The 20,768-nt window shown below is 45.3% G+C and overlaps 1 protein-coding gene across 1 annotated transcript in view; it reads left to right on the top strand.

The window, feature by feature from the left end:
* The first annotated feature begins 15,523 nt into the window (after positions 1-15,523).
* Positions 15,524-20,768, top strand: part of PIP4K2C (phosphatidylinositol-5-phosphate 4-kinase type 2 gamma) — a 400,711-nt gene continuing 395,466 nt past the window's right edge. The window contains exon 1 of the mRNA XM_078688969.1: positions 15,524-15,852. Coding sequence (XP_078545095.1) covers positions 15,592-15,852 — 261 coding nt within the window. The 5' untranslated portion in view covers positions 15,524-15,591. The remainder of the gene's footprint in view (positions 15,853-20,768) is intronic.

The following is a 20,768-nucleotide window of genomic DNA, read 5'->3' as shown; positions in this document are numbered from 1 at the left end:
CCGTCCCCGCAGAGGAGGAGACAGAGACAAGTTACTTCGCCAACTGGAATCGAGAATGATACTAGAGCTCGACACTAAGGTCCCAAATGGTTTGAACACCACGGAGGACCTATATCACTTTTTATAAGTCACTGTATCTTGTATATAGTTGCCTTGATCTGACATCTGTGTTGACTTATAATAGTATATATTATTTGGTTTAAATTTCAGTCCGCCTTCCATCTCATGTTAACATACTGATTTACTTAGTTAATTTAATACATTTATTTCACATCCCCTTTTCTGTTCGTTATCAATCCTTTTTTTTCCCTCATTTTGCCCCATGTATATATTTCACATTTTGAACTTAGAATTAAACCTACCATCATTCTTTTAGATGAGTCAGGTCATATATATAAATAAAACATTTAAATGAAACATTGCTTAACGAATTTATTCGTCAACGTTTCATTCACATATTACACTCAATAGATGTTGGGCACACTATCCATATACATTTTTGGAAGATCTACTATTAGACGTATGAAATGTGTTCGGGAAACAAGGGGTTGCCATCGCATTTTAGATGTCCCCTCACTAAGTGCACCGAGGTGGGGTTGCCATCGAGATATATAGATGTCCCCACTAATATGTAAATAGGGTAAAAATGCTTCGTTTTTGTATATATGTACAGTATTTATTAAGTTGTTATTCACTGAATATAGTATCTCCAGCATACATATACATGGTACATAATTTCTATAACGTATGTCCATAACAATAATGGATAGTGATATAATGTATATACATGAATTACAGATATTCTTTTATGTGTATATATATGAACTGTACTTTATATTTATGTATTATTTAGAGTATGCTTAGATTTCAGTATGTAAATATAACATAGGCTGTAATTTTACAATCAACTTACTCATCAAGTATTTGTACAGACTATGATTAACACAATTTTGCCCTTTTCAACATTTGGAAATTTATGTCACTAAGCATTTATGCAGACAGAACTTTGTCAGAAAATTGATATGAATGTATTCAGATATTTATTTGTGTCAGGGACGCTATAGTCACGTCATTTATATGTGTCTTTCTTCCCCTTTCCCCGAACTCATGCCATCAAATACGTAATCATAGTATGTTTTCAGTATCTATAGGTGTCACATGGTATGCACGAGCAATTTAAAAGTTCAGGTGTGAGGGGTTTACAATTGACTGTGATCAAGGGCATCCGCCCGAAACGCGTCAGTTTTCGCTTTTGTTAAGCGCTGCTTAATAAATAATCCTTTGCCTGATTTTGGAATCGTGGAGTCTTCTGTTCTTCCTGGGGACCCGGGACGGCAGTTTGGCTTCTAAGATATATATATATATATATATATATATACATATATATATATATATATATAGATGTATATATATATCTATATTTATATAGATATATAAATATAGAAATAGATAGATAGATAGATAGATAGATAGATAGATAGATAGATAGATAGATAGATAGATAGATAGATAGATAGATAGATAGATAGATATACACTTGCTTTTCTTTTCCTCCTATGTGAGTTATACATTGTTGTCATTTCGGTGGTGTTACCACTGTTCTTGGCAGGTTATTCTCAGGACAACTAGTATTGGTTTTGTTGTATTCAACATATGCTGTTCCAGCATTGTTCAGTGCACTCTCCATCATGGATGGTTTCACTGCTTAATGAGCTTCAAAAGCAAGGGGCTATAGCTCAGGGGCATTGCCTGTTTGCTTTGGTTCCTCAAGTCACAGCGGAACATAGTCAGACCTCATCATTGGAGCGCTCTGGATTATGTTTCTGTTGAATGTTTTCTTCAGACACATTTTTTGTTTGTTCTTTTGCCACGGGTAACCTTGTTTCCATGCTTTTCAATGTCTTTTTTTTTACTTCAGTTGTATGTGGTCCTTACCACTGTTCTTTGGGTGAAGCTTATGCTTTTTCCCACCTAAATTCCTAACAGTATCCGGTCTGTTCTGTATTATTAAGACCAACTAGTTCTTTACAGAGATTTTTAGCAAGATCAGTTTGCAGACCCTCCTCCGGGGATGGTTTTGCTATGGTATATACTTCAAAGATAAGGAATCTGCTGCTAGATGTCTTTATCAGATAAATAAGTTACTTACCTTCGGTAACTCCATATCTGGTAGAGACAGGATCTAGCCACAGATTTCTTACCAACCCTCCCATCCTCTCAGTTCTGGGAAATGGTTTCTCCTTTTACCTAAAAGATCAATTTCTTGGCATTGTGATGCCTTTCATTAGAACTTCATACTTGTTTTACACAAAGATATCTCTTTTTTAACACACTGTATCCACAGGCAGTTTCTATAAGTGGCTCCACGTTTTTGATGTGGAAAATAGTGACATAACAAACTGACATCAGCGCATCAGGGGAGGGATTATATGGACTCCATTGACATCACATCCAGTGGTCGGCATTGCTATGGAGATACAGCGCCCTGTACTGACTCGCAGAGGTACTGCTGTAAAATAATTCCGGATCCAGTCTGGCGACTGGGGAGAATTCAAAGGTAAGGAACCTGCAGCTTGACCCTGTCTCTACCAGATAAGTAACTTGTTCATCAGTTCAAAACTTGGGGGTGACCACACCAAAAGAGGCATTTTCTTACCCCTATCAGACAGCGCAGCTGTCTAGATGCAGAGTGTTATTTGGGGACCTGCTGAAAGCTGACTAGGAAAGCATTCTGCCCATTTCTTACCATTGGCTTTGTGTTTTGTAGCTCACATTCGTTTGCGTTCTGACTGGCATTATTTGTTTTATGCCTCCCAGCATGTCTTTGTACCTCCATTAAAGCATAGTCTCCTTACTAGCTCTCTGACTTGCTCCTTTAATTCATCCACGAGTGCTTGCATTGCAGGTTTCGCCTATACAGCGCTTGCATTGTGCTTGTGAAATCTCTTGTATTAAAAAATCTATCTTAAATGGGGCTTAGAGTCCACCCATTACTCACCTTTACTTACCATTGGCTGGCTCCCATGTGGCTTCCACGTCACACTACTTAGAATTGCCTTGCTCCCATGTCTCTCTGGTTTCGGGGTTCCATACCTCCTCCTTGCCTCCCTCTTCTCCTGGGTTTGGAGTTAAGCCTTCTCCTGCCTGGGAGCCTGGCTCAAGGACTACTTCGGGTGGACAGTGTGCATACACTGCAGGCTTCTGCAGTGCAGACATTCTATTTATATGTCTCTGCATCACCTCTCAGTCAGTCCCGCCTATAATGCTGTGTATGTTATCTTTTAAGTTTTCTGCTGAAACCTAGTAAGCAGGGAGCGTACTTCATTGATAATACTTAGAGAGTACTGGCCACCATTATATTTAACATACACCTACAGTGATGAATGTCTGCTACTTATTGTCATTGAAAGCATTGGCAGCCAAATAGAGATATTGCTGCTCTCTGTTTTGTGTAATACTTCATACTGTGCATTTCATCTCAAAAGTGAGCTGTGACTGTCACCTTGTGGATTACTTGTAAATTTAACACAAATGTTAAAAAAAATACAATGGACCCGATTCACAAAGTTAAACTCAAATGAAAGTCTAACTTTACGACTTTCGGTATTCACAAAGGGCATTTTCTACTCGTAACTGCCCTGTGGGAATACCGAAAGTCGTAAAGTTCGACTTTCAGTATTCACAAAGGGCATTTATGAGTAGTAAATGCCCTTTGTGAATGAGGAAAGTCATAAAGTTAAACCTTCGTCTCAGTTTACCTTTGTAAATCAGGCCCGATGTCTTTGTTCTTCACTTTTTTTTGCAGTTTTATATAGCGCGAACTCGACACGAAGGTATTGGAGCGATTTACATGAGCACAAGTTACCTTACACAAGGACACATTTAATTTTGGTATGCACAGGGAAATTAAGTGATTTGCCCAGAATCACAGGATGTTGAGCCGATACAGTTGTATTGTAATGTAATTATATAGTGCTTATTATTCCTGACCAGGCCTTAAAGCGCTTTACATCGTCAGCACTCTGCTCAAATACTCAAGGTAAGTTCTTAATCAAGTGATTATTGTTGCTTATTGTGATTAGTCACGTTCTCTCTAGGCAAGCTATTCTATACATTTACTCCTGTTTATTTCTGCAAGATTACAGTAATAGGAATATGGTGTTGTCATCTTTCTGTGTGATCACTACTTATATGAGGAATTTAAAGAGAGCAGAAGCCGTAATGATTTGGAGGCACAAGTAAGACAAGGAATAGACTAGACAATGTAATAATTTGTTGCGCAGAGCTATTTGGATTTGTTAAAGTCAGGATGCTTTGTAACATGGCTTAAAGTACACAAAAAAGCACTATGAGGTGGTCAACGCTGGCTGCCCCATAGAGCTTTTTTTTATTGCTTACTTTGAGCAATGTTGCAAAGCAGCCTGCGCTGCTGTTCAGCATCTTTAAAACATATTGACAACGCCAATAGAACTTCCATAGGTGAAACCTATTGGCTTTGCCGATGCTTGTTTATCTTTTTTGCGAGGTACTCCTTGAGAGTGCTTGTGTTTTCAGCTGTTTCCCTTGTATTCTATTTCACATACTATATATTTTTTTAAAGGTTTCATACCCCTGACAGATTAGAGTTCATCAGTCACGAATGTCTGTGACCATGCTGAAATTCAGAAATCAAATGGGCAATAAAGAACCCTTTAAACTTTGCTTTTATCTTGGCACATCTGCTGTGATTCAAAGATAGAGGACACATTTCAAACTATGGGGCATATGTACAAGCTCCACATCGTCACTTTTACCCAGGTTGTGGTGGGGATAGGGGCTTAGCCTTCTTTACAAGGCAGCGTCAAGCCACTTAATGTGCAGGTAGCTCTCATCTTGAATCCACCTTTGTGTTCCACCGGACTCTTTCACCTTTTTCACCAGCAGCTTCTTCAATGAAGTCCTCCATTATGGTCTACAGCGGTTTCCGACATCACTTCGCACCTATGCACCCGGCTTCCCTGGTGTAGGTATCCTGGTTCCTGGGGTATCCACGGGTGGGCTGACTCTCCAACCTTCCATTTCCCTTGGGGTTTCTTCAGGGTCCTCTGGGAAGGGTCCTTATTCTTAAAAACTGCAACAGAGACTTACCCATTCACTTGTATTGAGCACACAGTCATGTTCCCACTCTGCACACGGCCTCCGTAGGGTTCCTGGGTACTTACCTTGGGTGATTCCTTGGCTCCTCTGCTCTTCTATGTCTTCTGGGTCTAGTCTCGACTTAGGTTGTAGTTCGCATTTCACTTTCATAGTATATGGTTTGGTCTCCCCCTGGAGACCACTGTGTATTTGTGCTGTTTACGTGTTCTATTACCAAAGTATTGTGTGTATAGTGATTATATCTCCAGGTAGGAGATATACAATGTGTTAGTGAGTGTTTATAATAAATACATATTTTTATAACTACACTGTGTTGTTCTTTTTCACTTAACCTACACTATATGATTAGTAATGGTAAAACAGGCTGATTTACACTTCTTCTTGACTAAGCCTGAAGGCTGCTCTCCCCAGCTACCACTTAGAGAGCTTGCTAAGATTATCTAAGAGTAATCAATCAATCATAGCCTTTGTAAAGAGCACTACATACCCGTGAGGGTCTCAAGGCGCTGGGGTGGGGGGAACGCTGCTACTGTTCGAAGAGCCAGGTCTTGAGGAGTTTCCTGAAGGTTAGGAGGTCTTTGGTCTGCCATAGGCGGATGGGGAGGGTGTTCCACGTCTTGGCGGCGAGGTGGGAGAATGATCTGCCGCCAGTGGTCACTCTACGAATGCGGGGGACAGTGGCGAGGGCACGGTCTGCAGAGCGGAGCTGGCGGGATGGGGTGTAGAGGCTGAGTCGGCTGTTGAGGTACGCTGGTCTGGTGTCGTGGAGTGCCTTGTGTGCATGAGTGAGGAGTGTTTGAAGGTTATCCTCTTGTTGATGGGGAGCCAATGCAGGTCTCTCAGGTGGGGTGTGATGTGGCTGCGGTGCGGGATGTCGAGGATCAGGTGTGCGGAGGCGTTCTGGATGCGTTGGAGCTGTTTCAGGAGTTTGTCCGGGGCTCCTGCGTAGAGTGCGTTGCCGTAGTCCGGTCTACTGCTGACGAGGGCCTGGGTGACCATCCTTCTAGTTGTGGTGGGGATCCATTTGAAGATGCTGCGAAGCATGCGTAGGGAGTTGAAGCAGGAGCAGGAGACGGCATTGACCTGCTTTGTCATGGAGAGCGTGGAGTCGAGGATGACCCCCAGGTTTCGTACGTGGTCGGTGGGTGTAGGGGGTGCTCCTAGTGCCATCGGCCACCAAGAGTCATCCCAGGCTGAGGGGGTGGACCCGAGGATGAGGACCTCCGTCTTGTATGAGTTCAGCTTCAGACGGCTGTTCCTCATCCAGTCGGCGATGGCCTTCATTCCTTTGTGGAGGTTGGTTTTGGTGGTGCTGGTGTCCTTGGTGAGCGAGAGGATCAGCTGGGTGTCGTCAGCATAGTTGATGATGTTTAGGTCGTGCCGTCGGGTGACGTGGGTGAGTGGTGCCATGTATACGTTGAACAACAACATTGGGCTGAGGGATGATCCTTGGGGTACGTCGCAGAAGATCTCGGTGGCTTTGGAGAGGAAGGGGGGGAGGCAGACGCTCTGGGTTCTCCCGGTGAGGAAGGAGGTGGTCCAATCCAGGGCCTTTTCTTGGATTCCGGCGTCGTGGAGGCGTGCTTTAAGTGTGCGGTGGCAGACTGTATCGAAAGCAGCTGACAAGTCCAGGAGGATGAGGATCGCGGTTTCTCCATTGTCGAGCAGGATCCTGATGTCATCGGTGGCAGCGATGAGGGCAGTTTTGGTGCTGTGGTTGCTACGGAATCCGGATTGGGACGGGTCCAGGATGATGTTCTCTTCGAGGAAGCTGGTCAGTTGTTTGTTGACGGCCTTTTCGATGACCTTCACCGGGAACGGGAGCAGGGAGATGGGTCGGAAGTTCTTTAGGTCCTTGGGATCCACCTTGGGTTTCTTGAGTAGGGCGTTGATCTCGGCGTGTTTCCAGCTCTCAGGGTAGGTCACTGTCTCAAAGGAGATGTTGATGTTTTGTTGGAGATGGGGTGCGATGGTGCTGCTGGCTTTGTTGTAGATAAGCTGCGTGCAGGGGTCTTCTGGGGATCCGGAGTCGACGGTGTTCATGATCTTGATGGTGTCGTCATCGTTGATGTTGATCCAGGTGAGCAGGCGGTTGGTGCGGGTGTTGGCCGCGGGGGTGCCGGCGGTTGCCGGGGTGGTGACGGCATCAAAGCTGTCGTGGATGTCGGCGATCTTGTGGTGGAAGAAGGTGGCCAGTGAGTCGCACAGGTCTTGTGACGGTTTGATGTTGTTGGTGTTGGAGCTTGGGTTGGAGAGTTCCTTCATGATGCTGAAGAGCTCTTTGCTGTTGTGTGCGTTTTTATCTATGTGGTCTCTGAAGGCAGTCCTTTTGGCGGATCTGATAAGTTGGTGGTGTCGGCGGGTGGCGTTCTTGTGGGCTGTGTAGCTTTCCGGTGTTCTTTCGAGGGACCAGTTTTTTTCCAGTTTTTGGCAGGTTTGCTTGGAGGCCTGGAGGTCTTCGGTGAACCAGCTGGCTCTCTTACTGGTTTGGGTGTTGGGGGGTTTCTTGAGCAGGGCGAGGGTGTTGGCGCAGTCGTTAATCCATTGTCTGAAGTTGCGGGCAGCGGCATCGGGTCGGTCGGGTCTGCGGGTGGGCTCTGGGTGAGGGCGGTGGTTAGCTGGTCCTCGGTGATCTTGCCCCCGCTGCGGCAAGGCATCGGCTGGGTGCAGTGGTAGGTGGTGGGTTTCCAGAAGGTGAAGTGGATGCAGTGGTGGTCGGTCCAATGGAGTTCGGTGGTGCGGTCGAAGGAAACATGGGTGCTAGCTGAGAAGATGGGGTCAAGCGTGTGGCCGGCGGAATGAGTGGGTTTAGTGACGAGTCCAAGGTTGCCGAGGTTGTCGATCAGGGTGGAAGTGTTGGAGTCGTTGTTGTTCTCAAGGTAGAAGGGGTCTGTAGACAAGAGTGCCTCTGAGGGTGGTGTTGGGGTCGGTGTGGATCTTGAAGTGCAGGTGTTCGGCGGTGCTGAGGGTGTTGTCGGTGTCTGTTGAGATTTTGAGGGTGTTTTTGTGAATGATGGCAATTCATCCACCTACTCTGTTGGTGCGGTCCTTGCGGGTGATCTTGTAACCTTCTGGGATGGCTATGGTGATGTCAGGCGCCGAGGTGGGGTGTAGTCAGGTCTGGGGCGTTGGTGTCGAGTAGGTCCCAGTGTTCGATGTCGTGTTTGGGGTCGGATCGGGTGTTGAGCAGGATGCATCTGAGGAAGTTGGGTTCTTCGGCAGGTGGGCTGGCGGGCCGGATGCTGGTGAAGCTGCAGCTCCGGCAGGTGAAGGGTCCTTGTGTGAGCTTCGGAGTGGCCAGGCAACAGGTGAGTGACTGTCCGGTGTTGAGTGCGTGGAGGGTGCTGGGGTCGTGGCGGTGGTGTGTGTTGTGGTGAGTGTGGGGGTCAGGGGTCATGGTTCTGGGCGCGGTCCAGGCGTGGACGGGCGCAGAAGGGCTTGCCTTAGGCGTGCCTTCGGCGCTCCTGCTGCGCGCGGCCTCCATATGAGGGGGAGTGGGAGGGAGGCATAGGCACTAGGTGCAGGGCATGACAGTTGCTCGTTGTGAGTACCTACAAAATGTAGTTTTTGGCTTTATACAGTGGGCATAGTGTCTAGTCCCCTTGTTCCCAGAGCTCGCTGTGAGCAGCTTTTAGCCCCTATTCTCAATGTTGTTTTTAGGTCTCGCCTGCTGACTAGCTTCCCGTTCGGAGGGCGACAGGGTGACATCGTGTCTACGCTCTGCCATGCACGTATGGATTCATAATGGCTGATATTTTAGAAAAGAGGGATAAAACATCTGGTCAGCTCTTTGTCAGAGCGCTACACCAATTTTACTAAATTAGCTTTTTATCGGGTGGAGGCTGCTGTACTGGGGAGCATGTGCTAAATCTGATTTATCCCCATGCTTCTTTACACTGCTACTTCTTCGTTGACATTGCAATTGCCTCTGGCTGAGGAGGAAGGAAACAACCTGAGCTTTAAAGAGTATAACATCCGGTACAAGCAATGCACAGAGAGCCGCAAACCCAGAGAGCAGGAGCGGCAGCATTGAAACACTGTGCGCTCTTAGATGACGACAAGCACAGTCCACATTTTACATTTTGTGGGCGAATGGCTAGGTTTTCATGTATTAGCTGCTGAAAATATTCATGTTTCTTAAAAAAGGCTATGGATGTATATGAAGTGACCCTCGATCTGCAGTCATATGGAACATAGATGCTACTACAAAATGGATTTGCAATGTAAAAGGTCTCGCATTACTGAAAGTTTCAGCTATTGACGTTGCGTTATTATTTGCAACGCCAATAGCTCAAACTTTCAGTAATGCGAGACCTATTGTATTTATTTATTTATTTATAAAGTTTTATATAGCGTGAACATGTCCACCGAGGGTATCAGAGCGCTTTACATATAATGCAGCAAGGAAGGGTATAGGCAAACATATATAGTCAACAGAGTGAAATGTACACAAGATTATTAAAAATGTCCAACAGTCACGCGAGCAAAACCTCTGGGTAGCTCCGAACCCCAGGTCAAGTGGGGAAGGCAGACTGAGGCAAATATTTCTTCATCAAGAGTCCTTTAACTTCCATTTTGAAGCGGACAGTGGAAGGGATCACCCAGACTTCGGTGGGGGGGGAGGAAGTTCCAGATCCTCGGTGCCATGCCTGAGAAGGCACGATTGTAAATTTCTTTTTTTTCTTGAATTTTTGTGGTTTGAGTAGGAGGGTGTTGGCATTTCTGGAGGCTCGCATTGCAAATGCTTGTTTCTTTTATTTGCAGCACTCCAATCCATAACATGTGTATGTATTGGTAGGCTTTCTAATATCCCTCTACCCAAACCCACTATACGTTGCTTGCCCCCTCTCGCGTTGTGGCTTGCACCGCCCCCTCCTGTGTTGCTCCCTGCCCCATCATTGTTGCTTGCTCTGTCCCTCCTGCCCCCTTTATTGCCCTATCCATCCTGTATTGTTGCTTAATCAGTCCCAGACACCCCATCCCATGGCACTGCTTACTCTGTCATTGCTTGGTCCGTTGTTGCTTTCCAGGCCGTTCCCACTACAATCCCTCATTGTTGCTTGCTCTGTCCCTCCTGCCCCCTTTATTGCCCTATCCATCCTGTATTGTTGCTTAATCAGTCCCAGACACCCCATCCCATGCCACTGCTTACTCTGTCATTGCTTGGTCCGTTGTTGCTTTCCAGGCCGTTCCGACTACAATCCCTCATTGTTGCTTGCCCAGTCCCTCCCATCCCCTCCTGCGTTGCTGCTTGCCCCATAGCCCCTGCCCACCTCCAGCTTTATTGCTAATCCTGTTGCTCCCACCCCTCCCACATTGTTGTTTACCCATCCCTCTGTGAGTTGTTGCTTGCTGCATGTCTCCCGTCCGCTCTTGTGTTGTTGCTTGCCCCGTTCCCGTCCCGCATTGTTGCCTGCCCTGTTCTGTTATGTGCCTGAGTTAGGCCCAAGTAATGAAGCCACACATTTTCTTACATTGTCATAATTTTGCACAGTAACGTTTCTGCTGTGACCTTTTGCACATATTCTCATGCGTGACAATGTTGGATTTGTTTCTCTGAAATGACATCAGTTTACACATCTAGCTTCGCATAACATTATCACAAAACCTCTAACGCCATGTAGAAGGCCTTTTTTTACGCACAATGTACAAATGTCATTCTATCTACATCCATGGGGTGACGGGGCTATCTACATATCCATACCATCGCTAATCTATACGTACATCACAAGTATGCATTCTATTATAAATAATGAGCATCCCAAAAGATTTGCAGAGGTGGCACTTCAGCTGACACCGAGGGTTCCAGCATGCTGAGACTTCACCACGCAGCGGTGTGACATCTCTGTGAGGGGTGTCCACTGCGTGACTAAGACGGGGTCATGCATTCTCTCCCACCAGGTAATGGGGTTGGATCGTCCCTTGGGGGGATTCTTGGCTTCACACCTACACACACTCTAGGTACACACAGAGTAGGGTTCGCATAGTAGAAATAGGCATGATTACAAACTTGTTTATATGCCTGTATATATATACACTGTTTTAGCACCATGGTAGAACTGTACCTACTATTTACTCTTTTTGTGCTTGTAATCACTTTTATCTGCTTCTGTCTACTGATTTCCGCAGCACATGTATTTTATACAAGAATAACGTTAGTTCAATAAATATATTGAAAACGTCCCACTATGTATTCTCTGTATACTTCTCTGAGAACAAAAAAGCACGAGTGACTTAACGAGAGGTTTTGATCTGTTACCTGAGGGTTCAGGGTTGTCATGTTCAGTGGTTGCCAGAAACTATTCCTCCCTGTTAGGTTAGGGGGTCTTATGGTGGCAATGTGAGCTAGCTGGTCTCTAGGCTAACCTCTGCTGCGGGATGCTTGGAATCAGGCTAGACACCTCACCCAAAGTTTATGTTGTCCAACAAACGCACAGTTCCTACAGATTAGTGGGAACTACACGACATCCCCCTCCCGCCCTGCGAGAAAAAAAGCTATATGTCATTGCGAGCTCCAGGCGTGCCATAGTGACTTTTTTACTAACTTTCAGCTATGCTGCACAGCAGCCGAGCTCAAGCACAACCTGTCAGAAAGACATTGACAAAGCCAGTAGCTCTTATGAAGGAGAGGCCTATGGGCTTTGCCAATGTTTGCATGCAGAAACCCGATTCGGTTTTGTAAAAATGCCAATAATAAAATGATAACGACTGTCACCCACACTCAAATTTCCCCCTCTGGGAGTTACCTCTAACCAGTGCTTTAAATGGGCCGGTACTCACCGGTACTGAGTACCGACGCTTCTTAAATGTATCACTTTGAGTACCGGCACTTCTCTACTGCCTTAGAGAGTACCGGTACTCATGACAAGGTAGGCTTAGTGGCTGTAAGTGCTTGCGCAGTGGTGAGCAGGAGTGGGACGTGTCTCTGGGAGCAAAGGTGCCGCTTCTGTCTCCCTATATGAGCCCCAGCTGAGCTATTCAGCAGGGCTCATCTGAATAATGTCCGGTGCTCGCCGTCATGCTGTGCTTGACAAAGCAGGGTTGAGATTAATTTTACCTGCTAGTGTGCGTGTGTGATTTTCAAAGCACAGCACTTCAGGTAGGGAAAAATCCATGCAGGATAATACTTTAAACATAGATATTTTATCAGGGGCAAGGGCGGATTCTCACACTGGATCAGAGAGTTAATGCCCAGACAAGGTGATCGAAGAGTCCCCTGGAGCACTAATGTAACTGCTTTCTGCAGTGAGGCATCTACCTTCCTAGTGGAGAAGTGTGGCTCAATGGTTAGAGCGGCAGACCCTGATGCAGAGGTCTAGCCCGGGACCAGGGTTCAATTCCCTGCACCGGCGGGTCTTGGGCTCAAAATTCCACGGACCTGATAATTCTCGCCTCGGTGCCTATTCCAATCATGGAGTCCCACTCTGCAACTCTGGGCAATAGCTTGCTTAATCTCCACAACGGCCCCCACAACGCTAAGGATGCCTGGCCTCCACCTTGGGGGTGCCCAGGAGTGGACACCTCACAGGGAAAGCCAGGATGGGTTCCACAGCAGTATTTGTACAAGTGCCTTGAGACCCTTGCAGGTGAGTAGTGCGCTATACAAGTATCAATTTACAATTTACATTTCCTAACGCCACATGCCTCAATTACTCGGTCTATGCATAGAAGGCTTTCTTATAAGTCATAGAAGCTCAAAAATAGCGCCGCCAGCCCTGTGTTTCCACACATTCCTGAAACTCTCCTTTATATGTGCCTGGCTCTCTTCTTACTCTGTCACACTGTTGCTGTGGCAGAATGTTGCATTTCTTGCCTGGCACCCAGCAATTTCCTTGCTAGGTAAAGTTGAAGGAGGAAGCCGGTGTTCGAGAATCGATCACCTGCTCACCTCCTCCTGCCCTCCAGATGATGTGCTATTGCTGTGCCCAGCCCAGAGCCCAACTTCTGCCCAACATGCACCACGCCAGCCCAGTGCTACCTTTTGTCTAAACTAGCAGTTTTGCTGATTTATTAGTAGTGCCAAGTGTTTAACACCCTGCTCGACAGTAACACCACAAGGCAGCACCCTTTATTTTCTTTCTCAGCACAGTTAGACTTGATAAGTCAGAGATAAGTCATGTGATTATTGTTCCCATTGGAGAGAGGTCAGAGTTTTCTCTGCTGGCAGTTTTCACACTCACCATTGAATAGCATAGAGGGTTAATATGCCTCCTTCAAAAAAGGATATTGTATTGTACTGTATTGTATGTGGATAGCTCAGTGAGATACTGTTTTTGTTACAGAGATCCCTTTGTTGCATGTGGTTTGGCAGCAACTGAAGCTGAGGTTGGGGTGGAGGGTGCACATTTTTTTTTTAGAAATTGAATAACAGCTTCAAAAGCACCTGTTGCAGAGTTTGACTTCCTTGTTGCTTAAATTAGTGCGATTTCTGATATTTGTCTATTTGAATTGACTTCATACCATGATTATGCTCGCAAGAAAGTGCCACTCTAAGTGTTACACATCTAGTTGTTGCCCGACTCTCGTAAATCCACTGAATCTATGAAAATGTCACACATAAGCAATCGGAAACATTAGCAACTATACTCAAATGGATGTCTTTTCTGATATTTATATGATTCCCTCGTCTTTGAAATGTCACTCATAATTACAATGAAAATATGAAAATGTCACACGTAAGCAGTCTGAAACCTTGGCAGCTAAGGGGTCCATTCAGGCCATGTGCTGTCAACCACATTCACACTATCCTCTACATTTGCGCAAACACAGGAATCATGACAGTCCCCTGGCACTGGCAATTAAAAAAGCCATGGTGAACAGTAGAACATGGCTTTTAACATACCAAAGTCTTTTGTGTGTCTGCTTACGTTTGTGTATTTGCCTGCATTTGTATGCCTGTTTTTTGTAAGAAAAATGGGTGGCACTTTGTGTGTACGTATCTGCTCGGCGACAAAGGTTCATAAATAACGTAGTAGGGAGGGGTGGTGAGTGAGTGAATGGGTGAGTGAGTGAGTGGATAGATGAGTAAGCAAGGGTGGATGGATGAATGGATGGATGAGTGGATGGATGGATGAGTAAACGGATGGATGGGTGAAAGAGGGTGGATGATTGGATAAAAGGGTGGATATGGGTGGATAAGTGAAAGATTGGGTGGGTGAATGAAAGGGAGGGGGGATGGGTGAAAAGGTGGATGAAGGATGAGTGAAAGGAGAGATTGAGTGAAATGGTAGATGGAATGAAAGGGTGGATGGAATGAAAGGGTGGATGATATAATGAGTTAAAGGGTTGATGGATAGATGAGAGAAATGATAGCTGGATGAGTGAAAGGGTGGATAAAGAGATGGATGAGTGAAAGGATTAATGGATAGGTTTAAAGATGGATGGCTAGGTTTGGATATGAAGGGTGGACAGACGGAATGGTGAAAAACTGAAAGATGGATTAAAAACTGAATAGACGACAGAATGTAAAGGATAAATGGTGGACATCAGCAGGTAAAAGGTGGACATCAGCAGGTAAATGGTAGGATGAAAGGATGAATGGATAGATAGATGGAAGAGACAAGAGATATCTTCTGGGGATGGGCATGATGATTTGGTTCATTTGCTTGGTGCCATAAGAGCTTTGGTTCGAAGTGGGGATATTTTCAGTTTCTTCCTACTCACATGCTCAAAATATATAGTATTGTGCCAAACAACTGTATTTAACAATATGGCATTAAGAAGGTATACTATTGCAAAAAAAAGGAAATGTTAACATATTATCGCATTTCTCTTTCATTTTTTGTAATGAGTTAACCTGCTTTGTTTATATACACACATTTATTCTGTGTTTTGTTGTGTGCTGCACTATTATAGAAGTCATTAAGTATCATCATGTCTTGCCCTGAGCCCCGCCCCTGGCCCCGCCCACTCACTACACCTCTAGCTCATGTTAATGAGTACCTGCACTTATTTTTTCCCATTTAAAGTACTGCCTCTAACATCGAAGAGACAGACGACAACATTTTATTTTTGGCAGTTCAAGTACATAGTGCCATGTCAGTGGGAAAAATACATTCTCCCAGCTATTTTTTAACAATCTCCCACATGTCTACTCGAAAATGTTGGCATTTATTCCCATGCTATTTACTTGTAATACTTCACATTACCATACAACATGCCAATGCTTGATTTTTATTTACAATGCGCAGCACACACACCCCTTCGGAGGGTAAACTTTGCGGCCATCTTGGTATGGAGCAGATCACGATTGTACGTGGCGGTACGAGGTGTGTTTTCTTATGGGCACAGCATGATTACGCTCGCAGCCACGCGCATGATACCCGCGTCCTCATGCCACGCGCTATTCGATTACTCGTGAGAACGCCCCCTATGGTTGGAGAACTGCCAACGAGAAGAGAACTACCGAGTCGAAAAGTACGATAGACATAGAGAGCGGACAAAGCATTGGGAGGGATGTGGCCTGGACGGAAGGAGGAGGGTGAGGGGTCCCGAGTACCAAGGAGCTTGTCTGCAGGTGGAGGTGAAGGTGGAAGCCGCGGAGGGACCGGGCAGGCACCAGGTACCATGTCCTCCTCCACGGCGCCCGTGGGCATTCTAAGTGCCGTTACTGCGAAGACCAAGAGTAAGAAAAAACACTTTGTGCAGCAGAAGGTGAAGGTGTTCCGGGCCAGCCAGCCCCGCCTCAGTGTGCTGATGTGGGGTGTCAATCATTCGGTAAGAACACAGGTAGAGTACAGGGGCGATAGAGGGACACTCACTTAAAGGTGTGTGGGGGAGGGGGGAGTGGTGTGTTTATGTGGCTGGCTAACACTTGAAATGAACCACCAAAACGGACGAGTAAGGGAGAAAAAGTTCTACAAAACGGTCGAGAGACTAGGTTAGCATATAGCTGGCAAGTTTTCATTGTGATCATGTGTTGACATTTCTATGTGTTCAAGGTGATTATGCATGACATTTATATGTGTTCATGGTAATTATGTGTGACATGTCAACATCTTGGTATGACACTTTGACCCACGAGTGGGAGCAAAGTAGACATGGCAATGTAACGAACGAGTTACATTTCACAGATGACTCGTCTTTTATGCACTCTAATGGTATTTAAACGATATTAAAACAAACATGGGTAATGCTTCAGTTTCGCCTATGTAATCAATAGTTGTTTTAAATCAATCATCGTCTGGGAGAAGGAAAGAGCTCCCTGACAGATAACACGGGAGGGGAGAGGATGTGGCACTGTCGGTGACCTTGCCAGAGAGGGCATGAAATAGCTGAAACAGGATCATAAATTCAAAGCAGTTCCGATCAGGGGCCCTCCAAAATATGTTTGGCCTGCGTCCCCGAAATCCTTAAGATGTCCCTGGGCCCATATTACATTCATGCCGTCTCTCACACAAATGTTTTGTTTTTGAGAGCTTTAGTATTTGAAGTCCTCAACAGAACCTGCTCCTAAAAGACTGAATCACTATGCATCAGTGTTATTTATGGCTGCCTATTAGCACAGTATTCAGTGAGTCCAGATATTATGCCTATCCAGTCCTTAGTCTCACTGATGAGACCACCAAACAGTGCTAGTGTAACCACCTACAAACATGTACATTTGTGGCCATTACCAAACTCCTCTCTGACCCCTTTCCATTCTGGAAATGGTGTAAGATTACGTCCAGCTAACAGCTGAAGTAACTGCCCTTCAAGTATTATAAGGTAATAACACATCACCTCATAATTGCTGGGGGTGTTTGTAAAAAGCTCTTTTCCATGGGTAAATATGCATTCCCCATGGATAATTTGTTTTCATTTTCACAGAAGGCTCCATTACGCTTATGCAGAATTCTCTGCAATGGAGAACTCCGCACAGGGAAAATGGATCCTTTAGATAAAGTGACATGACTGTCCCAGAAGTGTACCTGATAACCTGTGCTTGGCACAGATTTCTAGGCATACTTCTAGGAATGTTTGTGAATAGAAAAACACATGTAAAAGTGCACTCAGCCAGACATGCACTGTGTACCTTAACACGTTTTGTGAGTATGGCCCACAATGTCGAGCAGTGTGCATAAGAGCAACTTCATGTTTAATTTTGGGTGCATAAGAGCAACTACAATGTACAATTTTGGGCCTCTGTGCATAGCATACATACAAATGCACTACACCTTTGAGTATATTTAATTGCATGCAGATGATATTTCACATTGAAAAGACACCAAGCCACTTAAACAAATCAGAGTGGTGAGTAGCATCTAGAGATGGGTACAGGATACCCACATTCATTCAGCTTAACCAAGGTAAGACACTGCTGGTAGCTGTTTGCATCAAGAGAATGCCGTCACTGGCCTCCCTAGAAATCCTCCTCAACCTTGATCTGGTTGACAAGGTCAGATCCTTGGGTTATTTTTGAAACCGAGACCCAATAATGCTGTAGTGAAAATAGCTCCCACCAAGTGAACATACTCAAACCCATTCTTCTGATTACTTGCCGTAAGATTTTTGTACTGGTAGGAGGCACATCTTAACAACTGTAATTAGCTGTAGGAACCTCCTGTCACAACTAAAAGGAGAACAGAATGTCAAGATGGTAGCCCTTTCTGGGCTCAGGAGAAGAGCTAATGTTTCACCTGTACTCAGAACACTAGATAACCTACCATTACCAGGCTGCATTAGGCTTAAGATCTTATGCTTGGTGTATAAATATCTGCACCTCAAATCCTGACCCCTGATTTACAAGTATTCCAGCCAGTGCTACGTAGCAAGTTTAGAATCATGTTATCAGTCCCCAATACAATTGGACTAAACGGGTGGCAAGTGAGCGCTTAGGGGAAATCCGAGTCAAAGGAAGTACTACCGTCAGATATAAGCACTCTTCTTCATACATACGCTTAAACGGGTAGCTGAAATCTGATTTACTTGGTTGAGGAGTCACTAAGACCAGTGATAAGTGGTGGGAGCTTTACAAATGCTATCAATCATTCACAACGCTTTTTAAAGTAAAAAAAAAAAAAACTATGTCTGTTGGCTTTGCCATTGTTGACATTGTAGTACTTTACTACAGCAGGAAAACAATTTCTTCTTTCTAAAAATTATGTTAAAGACCTCAAGTAATGTAAAACGAGATACACAGAGCTGGATATTCAGTATTCTGAGTGGTAACACAATCTGGAGATTAAGTGGGTGCGATTTACGAAATCATGATGAATTTGAATTTTTTATTAACTGTACAATTAATTAAAATCTTTACAGTAAAAGAAGAGAATACAAAAACTGTGTTTGTAAGCTTCTTTGCTTGATAAAAGATGCACTGGTGTGCCAATTAAAGAAGAAAAAGCGAGTTAAAAATGAAAGCAGAGTAAAGTGAGGGGGTGCGGCGCCCCTGTCAAAGTCCCATGTAGATGGCCTTTGTCCAACCATGTGTGCCTTGGTGTTAGTCTTGACGACGGACGTTTCATGGGAGGGCAATGTCCATGCTACGAAGTGGCAATGTTACTTCAGCTATCGTTCGCTGCCTTCGGGCATTGAATTCCCAGGTGTTAAGATGGTTTCGTTATTGGCTTTTAGGGCTAGCCTAATTTGGTGGACACATTACGCCAATCTCGCAAGGGTCATTGTGTTGGTTGTTGAGAAACATAAGGCTGATGCTTCGGAGCAACATTTTATGCTCTGAGTGAGGCAAATCGGGCTCAACAGTCGCCGTCGATCGTTGTCAAAAAAAGGACAGCAGCAAAGGAGGTGCAGCCAAGATTCCCTCATGTAGGTGCATAACCTACAAGATGTGGGTTCCCCTCTTTGAGCCCAGGCGGGGTTGAAGTCTGCTATCCCAAGCGTGGTCAGCCTCATATATAGAATTTTGCTTCGGGCATGAGTTGTTAGAGCCTCACTTAGGTATGATTGAGCTTTTCCTGCCATGTACGAGTTGTTTAAAGGGTCCAAATGGGGACTTCGACGAAGGGTTTTGTGGTCGAGGTCAAAAGAGATTTCATAAACTTGTTTGTTGATGGCTCTCTTCCATGCATTCAGTGGGATGTCCTGCCGCGGAATGTTTTCTTCCTCGATCCTCAAAGCTTTGATTGCGTGTCCCAGCCTGGTGTGCCATATCGAGGCTGACCCTTCAAAGATCGATCTCAAGTGGTGTTTTAGGGAGTTAGCCGGGGCCCTTAGTACCCTTAGATACAGCTTTATGAGCTCCCCCTGACAAATCAAGTCTGGTCTTGCTAGGCCAAGTTCCAGTCTCAGCCTGGATCTTCTTGCTATCCTTGGTATATGTAACACCAACTTGTATGCCTTCACTTGGGCTGAGTTGAGAAGGACATCCAACTTCCCAGGTAAGGCCAGGTGACCATAGGAGATCGCAGGGAGAAGCTTTGCTCGTAGGGCCATCAGAATTGGGCTGGCAGATGGACTGATCAGGTTCTGACTTAGTTGTTTTAGCAAGTGTGTTACCTTATTGGCTTTGGAGGCCTGATGATTTAGATGTATATTGGCCTTGGCCCGTTCCGAGAACCAAACCCCCAGGTAGTTGTAAGAGGCCACCGAGTTTATTTGAGTATTTCCCAGCTGCCACTGTGCTTGCCTTTTCCGCTGATAGGACCCAAAGATGATGACCTTTGTTTTCCCTTGATTGACAGCCAAGCTGTTGGCGATGTTGAATCTATATAAAGCAGTTAGTGTTCTTTGTAGGCCGATCTTCGTGTGGTCCATTATAGCCGTGTCATCGGCATACTGTAGGACTGGTATCCTCACACCTCCTAGTCTGGGGGCTACTAGGCTGGCTCCTTTTAGGGCCTCCCCCAGGTCTGCTGTGTATAAATTAAAAAGAATGGGGGCCAGCACACACCCTTGTTTTAGCCCATTTTCTGTGTCTATCTTGGGAGAAACCGTCCGAGCGCTTGTTTTAACCCGCACCCAGGTGGCCTCATATAGTGACTTAATTGCCTTCAGAAGATTCGGTGGTATCCCCCACTTATCCAGTTTCCACCATAGGCGTTTTCTGTCCACTTTGTCGAAGGCGGTGCTATAGTCCACAAAGCAGCAGAATAGTGGTGGGTGGTTCTTCGAGGTTGCCTGGGCTGAGAGATGTGCTAGCACCAGGACATTGTCCATTGTGGACGCCTGGGACCTAAAACCAGTCTGGCACATAGGAATTAAGTTTTCTTTTTCGGCCCATTATTCTAAATCATTAAGTATTAGGCGTGCGTATTCCTTGGCCTCCAAGTCAAGCAGGGCAATGAGCCTGTAGTTCGATGGTTCTAGACGGTCTCCTTTTTTAAAAATTGGAACCAAGATAGAGCCCCTCCAGGAGTCCGGGGTTGTGGCAGACAAGAAAATATGGTTAAAGAGCGGAGTTAAAAGAGTCGCCCAGAAGTCAGGTGCCTTTTTGAAGACCGGTGCTGTGATGCCGTTGGGCCCTGGGGCGCCGTCGTTCCTCATGCACTTAATAGTTTTAATAACCTGTTGGGTGTTTATCCAGGTTGGTATAATGTCCTCAGCAGCGGCCTGGGAGCTGTTACCCCTCGCGTTCCTTCCTGGGCTCGGGAATGTAGCTTCTGGATTTGTACTGATCTGGAGGACTTCCTCAGCTGGCTCCGCCTTGTCTGTTGATGGATCTTCATTAGTGGGATCTATTGCACATAGCTGTT

Source organism: Lissotriton helveticus, chromosome 1_1 (genome assembly GCF_964261635.1).
Source record: "Lissotriton helveticus chromosome 1_1, aLisHel1.1, whole genome shotgun sequence".
NCBI classification, from domain to species: Eukaryota; Metazoa; Chordata; class Amphibia; order Caudata; family Salamandridae; genus Lissotriton; species Lissotriton helveticus.
Note: the sequence above shows the minus strand (reverse complement) of the source record. Positions and strands in the feature narration are given on the sequence as shown.